A 7,616-nucleotide genomic window follows, 5' to 3' on the forward strand; every position below is an offset into this window, starting at 1 on the left:
TTGATCACCACTGTGTCACAGGTTGCATACATATGGAATACTGATTAAACCCTGAAGCCCTTACAAGGATAAAATTTCTACTGATGTTGAGTTTTATCTGATAAGGATTTAAAAAACAGACCAATGGCAATATACTATCCCACTAACCCTAAGTGTGGGCATATATAATGTACATTCAAACATGGCACTTATGCAAACCGTAAAGACACAATTCACTTATCCAGCATGATGTTACAAGTCACGTGAAAAACAGGACTGAATAAAATAGTGTATAAGAATCTTTCAAATCTCTCAAACCAGAGAAGTAGTATTACAACAGCTTCTGCTACCAAAAACTTGTAGGACAGACTGGAAAGAAGTTTAGGGTCTGTATCTTTGTGCAATGAGAAATGCAAAGAGGCATTTCACCGCACGTATCATGAAAACAGAACTACGAGAGTGAAAGGCCATGTCTTGTCCAAACAAGTTCCTGCAATGGGATGGCATGTTGGGGCCCACACTATTTATCAGTGCTGCTAATGAACTGCAAAGTAGGAAAGTTTTATCTGTGTGCTGCCTGGGCTAATCAAGGGTGATGCTGGAAGAGACGGGTTCGTCTCAGCCCTGAGAAATGCCGAACCTGCCAGCACAGGAGTTACAGCTAAGCTCTGAGACAACACGCGTCCAAGATTTCACTCACTTTCGCTCTCTGAACTCATCCCATCCTACTAAATTTTAAAGCTGCAATCATCGTGGGTGAGGAGCGGTGACTTAAAACCATTGACTTTGAAACTTCAGTTATCATCGAAATGATGGAAGAAATTCTTTACGCTCTGGCGCTTGGGAGGCGGGGCTGCTGTGAGCTATCTCCTCCACTTTGATCAGTGTATTCTCAACTAACCCCTCCTTTGCCCGGACATGCTCTTACAATACCTCTAACTACTCAGGTGTCTTGGTGGGCACCCTGTGTTTTCTCACTGTTGAGAGTTAAGTCCTAGTAAGGAATGACATTCTTGTCTCAGCACACAACAGGCTGCACACACATCAGCTAGCACACAAAGATGACAACAGCCCCTGCGTTTCAGCTGATGCACCCAATCCCTAGCGAAACCTGTTGCCCTTTTGAGGTAAAATGTATTTCCCTATTATGGCACATGTTTAATATATACAGTTACACTACAACCAAAACAGAAGTGTCCTAAACACATAGGCTGAGATGTTTGACTACAACTTATTCATAATAACCCTTGATTGGAGTGGGATGCTGTTGTTCTATGGAAAGTTTTACTATATTAATAATGACATTGTCTCAATATACAACCTATAATATATCTAAGTACATTGAATAGGTATGATTTCTTGTATAAACCTTCAGTTAAACAGACTTGTCTAACAATGTCACCTTGTATGCTTGTTAGAGATTGGTAAATATATATATATATATATATATATGTATGTATCCAGTCTCCCATTGTACAGGATTCAGTGATTAACTTCTAACCTCTGTGGCCAGGCTTTACTTTCAAATACCGGTTATTACGTTGTATTTAGAGAACTATCTTCTCATTCCAAGGGAGAACAGAGTTCTGGAAAAATTCTTGTCATGCACCCAAAATGCAAGAGAAGTAACTCCAATGTGTCCCACATTACAATACCCAGGTTAGTGTAACAAGCCGGGATACTTGCGAACTGTAAATGAAAATTTAAGGAAGAAACCTCACAGATCCATACAGCCAAACGACAAAGTTGTCAAAGAGTTGGTTCCAGCTCATCTGTTATCCTTTTCACAATGCTACATGGTTTATGCTAAATCACAATCCTAAGCCACAACATTATTCGGGAAACCAGTCCCCACAGTTAGGAATTCAACCAATTACAGTATCTCCAAGTTCTTATATTCGCTCTTTAACTTTGCATACTACATGAGCATTGCAGAGAGAAAACAAAGCAGCAGTCAGTACGTGAGCTGCAGTATGGCTTCCTAGGAGAAGGCCAACATGTAATTGGCTTTGATAGTTTTCTTTGTCCAGTATCTGTTTCTCTGTGTGCATGCGTGCTGAGTGAGCACGCACACGTTTTCTTCTCTTTTTTTTATGGTGCACTTGACTGACATATTTAATAGTCACTCATTTCCATAGCATTTGTTTACCATAACTTACAAAGTCAAACTGGAAGATTATATTGTATTTACAAACAAGTTGGCACTTACAGAATAAATTATTGATTCCTCTTTATTTTTTATTTCATTTTATTTTCCATTTTTTTCTCATCTTCTTTTTCACCCCAGGGCATCCAGAATTCAGGCAGAATAGTAAAACCTGCTGCCTGCTGCCATTATGCTACATTAATATGAGTAAATAGGATTCCAGCTGGTACACTCCTTCCCAGTGTTCTGCTTGTTGCTGAGAGGCAGTGCCTTCCACCTCAGTTTGTGTCCGATGCTCAGAAACATGTTAGTCAAGTGAAAGCAAAGGCTGCATGTTTTCTTCTTCATTCTTATCCATGCGTTTCAGCACCCCAGGATCCACAACCGACTGAGACCTGCAGAGAGATAACATGCTTATTTGACATTTCAAGATCAAGACAAATGAGGGTAAACCTCAGCTTTCTTTTGTTTATTGTTATTTCTGCTAGGGCTTAAAAATAATGGTACAGCATTACCCAGGCTTCAGGTGATTGCAAATGGTCAGAAAATACCCCCAAGGAGTGATTATGTGGCTGCTTTAAAGGGCTGATTTGTGGATATAGGAGCAAAAGGTGTAATTAAGTGGATCCTCTTTTCTTCAGTGAAACAGTGAAGCAGGGTGCAACCTCAGCACACAACAGAGGGCAAACTAAGCTGCCATTTGTACCGACTTAAGCACTGACCCTCTCTACCAGAAGGTTATATGGCACCAGGCTGGGAAAGAAGGTACAGTTCAGCCACCCCCCTGGCTAATGGCACACTGCAATTACTGGCATGTGTTAGCTGGAAGCACAAGTTACTCCTTTCCTGAATAGCACTTAAACACAGCAGTGCGAGCTCCTAAGCCAACCCTAGGGAATCCTGCCATGGCCAGCAGGATTTCTGGAGCAGAGGACATATCTGTCAAACTCACTTATCAGCTCAACCGAACAGAGCAGAGAAGGATTGCAAGGGCAAAGCCAGTGATGACTGCAACATTTCTCCAGATTCTCTGATTCAGCACAGAAGCCTAATAAAACTGGTACCCTGCAACACCCACGTGAGAAAAAGAGAAAACCCCAACCCACAGCAAAATCAAAATGCTCTATTAAAAACAACATTCAAATTGTTTAGATGGGGTCTTATGTCACCTATGTCAAAAAGCAGACACTTCTGGGGTACAGTAAAAGCAACCCTTGTTAGATGCTTCCTTTAGCGAGATGAAACTCACACTAGAAATGCCTATTCCTCTTGATTTCTGTAAAGGTTTGAGATTGCTAGAGCATATGCACATCTCTACAATGTAGGCATCTATTTGTGATCAGGGGAAGCACAGTGTGACTGCAACACTGCTACATTCCCAAACTGCCCATTTGGAGGGCTACAGCACAGAGAAAAACCTTTACGAAGTCTGACCTCTCCTAAGATAAACACACAGAGTCAGTCCCCCACTCTTATAAATTGGCATCATCCACTGAAACCAATGAATGAGGCTGATAGCAGGAGGCAGTTTGGTCTTTCTCAAAAAATCTAAAGAAAACCTTCAAAAACACAAGAAAAACATCTGAATTAAAGCAGAGGTGAAAACTTTAATCACAAGGATATTTTCTAATAATACTTACCACGTTCTCTGACTAATGCTAAAATGCAGAAAATTAGCTTGAAAAATCTGATGGTCTCTCTTGCAATAAACATAATTAAAAATTTTTAATTAAAACTGTACAATAGCCCTCCTCTAGAACGTTGGTCAGTTCCTCGGGCAAAAAGCTAAACCACTGAATTAAAGATGTTTTTTTTAAATCTTCACAAGCTACCGTGCCAATTCAAAGCTGATTGAAAATTTGCGGGTGGGAAGCTGTACTCCTGGAAAATTCAGTTCATCAAGATAAAAAATGCTGTGGAAGCATACTAATTTCAAAGGATTGCCAGCTGAATGCAAGTCCTAATAGGAGACTGAGCCTTTGTCTAGGCTGCCAATGTCTGAGCACCCAAGGTTTCCCGTTCTCAGCTGGGGAACTGAAGGGGCGCTGGAAAGGCTGCAAACATGGCCTCAACTTCCCACTGAGGCAGTTTTGGCCACAGATTCCCAGGGCTACCTTACTCCCTGATGCCAACGCAGGTGTGAAAATGCAACCGCACAAGCCTTGATCTGTGGCTTGTAAGCTCAGGAGCCTAGTTTTCTTGAAGAAGGAGACATCGTTTTCATCCAGTTTTAAATCAACATTTACTGTCACGTTTCATTCCATTCAGCAGCAATTCAGGAATGAAGGCATGCAAAAGGAAAAACATTTGTGTAAGTCTACAGCACCTTCTATCTACACCTCCCAAATAATTTTACAGATGTTTCTGAATAAGTTCTCACCAAACACAGTACGACAGAGTTGTGCTACCAAGCCCCACTGCAGAGCTCCGGAACCAAAGCCACACGCAGATACTTTGAAAAGCTGATCAACACAGACATCTGCCCTGCAGGATTACGTGGGAAGGGGACATAGGTCTCCAGCTGGGTGCCTCGGGCATGGAAGCCACGGATGGACAGAGCCACCAGCTAAACATGACTGCTGAGACAGCTGCAGTGGCACCACATCACATGGACACGTTCTCCCCAGAGGTCTGTGCTACAGATGGGATTAATTCCTCCTTATCTCCACCACCCTCCCCATGACCAGCCTTTCTTTCAAGTAGAGACTATCCATTTCACCAAAAGTTCAAGGAGATCTGGAGGAATGTCACTGGTTCATACAGGGACAAAATGAGTAACAAATGAATTTATAAGGATATTCCTTCAGAGCATTGAACTAATTTTAAAAGGGCAAGCCAAATTAAACAAGGTAATTGTTGGACAAGCTAGATTGTTCACAAGCAAGATGCTTGTGAATTTTGTTTTAAAATGTTAAGCACTTTTCAATGACTTACTGTCATGGGTTTTTATAGGTTAAAAACCTTCTCCACTAACATACCACACCGAGTGTGGTTTTAAATTGAGACAAACAACCCTTCAGGTGCCAAATTCAAGTTAAATTTAAGTTTTAATGAAATACAGTTTATCTGTTTTACCTTAACTTTTCTATTTCTGTTTTAACACAGTCTGTGCACTTAATGCATCAAAGTCCTGGGACTTCCTGTCCATCTTACTACCACTCCCTTCTACTTGGTACTAGCACAGTAAGTAGTTTTTATATCCAACAGCAGGGAAGGAGGATTCCAGCAGGTGCTGCAGGCACGCTAACTGAAAAAAAGAAGGCAAAGACGTGAGGAAATTTCAACCCAGTATTATGCAGATACAAATTTCAACTTGCTTATTTTCTGCAGCAGGTCTCCCACTGTGTCAGCTAACCCAGGCTGAAAGAATGTCAATTTGAAGTTTACACTGAAATGTAATTCCACATGAAGGATTTTTCAAGCACAAGTTAAATGAGAATAAACAAGGTAAGCATGAGAAAGGATTCTTTGAGAAGGAATAAAGAATCTGGTTAATCCATGATTTTCTGTTTAATAATGTGCTTACCCAGGATAGCCTGGAAAAGTCTGCTCCAAAGGATCACTTCTCCCCAAGACCGCTTCACTATCATCTCATAATTCTTGTAGTACATGCAAATCATATAAATTTATTGCTCACTCTTCCCTTTCCCCTGGCTCTTTGCTGTCCCATTTTCTCCATTACTTGTGTTAATTGAATCTTTGTCGCATGGCTTCAAGGACCGTTTTTAACCTGTCCTTATCCTAGTTTATTCCCATCCAGTCTCTTGCTGTTTCCCACTTTCAACAGTTGTGCTGGTCTAACCACGACAATAGGGTAGGGTTTTTTCCCAGCACAAAATCCTTAAACTTCAGGGCTTTTTTTCCTTTTTTATTCCTATGGTAATCTCCTCTTGTCTCCTCTATTTCCCAAAATATATCTCCCATTCAAACCACACTGTTCTCCCCAGTCTATACAACATTTTCCAGACAAAATCACCTTCCTGGATGAGGAGTCTGAAAATATTTAATCCTGTTTGGTCTCCTTCCAGAGTCTCTCTTCCTTTTGCATCAAACACCATCTCCTCAAACTGAATTCTCAGCTGAGCATATTCTGACTTAATTTTAATAATATATTACATATTGTTTTCTGCCCTGTTCATTCTCTTCTGATTCATTTCTAGGCCTACCCTTTTGGAGCTGTACTCTGACTTTTGCTGCCCTGCTTAACCTTTTCTATCACCCTGCTGTAATCTTTCTCCTTTCTCTTCTACTCCCCTGGCAAGGTTGGACCAGGTTTACCCCTCCCAAGTGAATCACCTCACTGCTTCCATAGTTACTGGAAAGCTAACTAACCTCTCCCTACAGTTATTTTGAATGGTACAATGCAGCAAGCAATTATACTGTATCTTCTCAAAGACAGGAATATCAGAATGCCAGGATGGTTAGCAGACCCGAGCATAACAACTGGCACTGATTTTTGTCCTGGTTCTCCTCATTACTTTTTCTCACGTTCTGTGCAGTCACTGTGACTGACAGTTCAGCTGCTGTAAATGTCCTGGAGCCTACAGGCTGGTGGCTACCAGGCACTGGGCTATAGGATGGAGGAAGGGAAAAGTTACCATCACCACCCAGCTGGATAATTGGCCTCAATTTATCCTCTGCACCGAGGCTCACTCCAGCTAGCACTGTCTCTCTAATACTTACTGTAGACTGGGGTGGGATATCAGCTTATTCCAAACACAGTACTGTATACAATACCTATATGGCACCATGAAAATAATTACCTGTACTGAGCTCACAACTCACATGGGTAATACTCAGCACTAAGGTCTATAATCAACAGTGATCTTAACAAAGGAAAAGAATTGGCCCTCATATATAATAAACGGAGGGAACTACCCAGCTTCATAAAAGAGGAGGAAGGCAAATATTAACCTTATGTCAATACTAAGACCACAGTACCTTTAACCCACCTTTTCATGGATTTGGGAGAGAGGTCCTTTTCTATATCCTTGGCAGGAGTGTTGTAAGAATCTGCATTGCATTCACTGTCATCATCATATTCGTGGTCAAGCAGTGTTCGTGCCCACGTCCCCATGTCGTAGGGGGGCAGCATTCCTCCAAACTCTGACGGCAGGATCTCAGGGTGTATTAGCTGATGCAGGCTGTTGAGGTTATTACCATGCAGGAATATCTGTATGTACACATGCAGGTAAAAACAAAGTAGTATCATAAAAATCATCAAAGCCCAAATTACATCACCATTATTAGAGGATAATGTACAGTTCCAATATTCTAGCTGTGTTGGGCTAACAGAGGTGGCCACCAACACACACAATGCCTCTGCCTTAAGCATGGTCATACTATGTTCATAAATCTACAGAGTGATCAAAACCAAAATGACTTTAAATGTTTGCAGGGACGAGGGGCCTAAGAGGGTAATAAATGATGTCAAGCAAGTATATGGATTGAAGATTATGGAGACAGTCTACCTCTTTTTATTTTCTTTTCC

At 41.3% G+C, this 7,616-nt stretch overlaps 1 protein-coding gene across 1 annotated transcript in view; it reads right to left on the reverse strand.

Moving 5' to 3' along the window:
- Window positions 1–2,224: 2,224 nt before the first annotated feature.
- Window positions 2,225–7,616, reverse strand: part of LOC104507555 (clavesin-2) — a gene marked incomplete at its 5' end in the record, with an annotated part of 40,809 nt that continues 35,417 nt past the window's right edge. The window contains 2 exons of the mRNA XM_010148878.1: window positions 2,225–2,520; window positions 7,078–7,298. Coding sequence (XP_010147180.1) covers window positions 2,433–2,520; window positions 7,078–7,298 — 309 coding nt within the window. The remainder of the gene's footprint in view (window positions 2,521–7,077; window positions 7,299–7,616) is intronic.

This window comes from Eurypyga helias, unplaced genomic scaffold (assembly GCF_000690775.1).
Source record: "Eurypyga helias isolate BGI_N326 unplaced genomic scaffold, ASM69077v1 scaffold9183, whole genome shotgun sequence".
NCBI classification, from domain to species: domain Eukaryota; kingdom Metazoa; phylum Chordata; class Aves; order Eurypygiformes; family Eurypygidae; genus Eurypyga; species Eurypyga helias.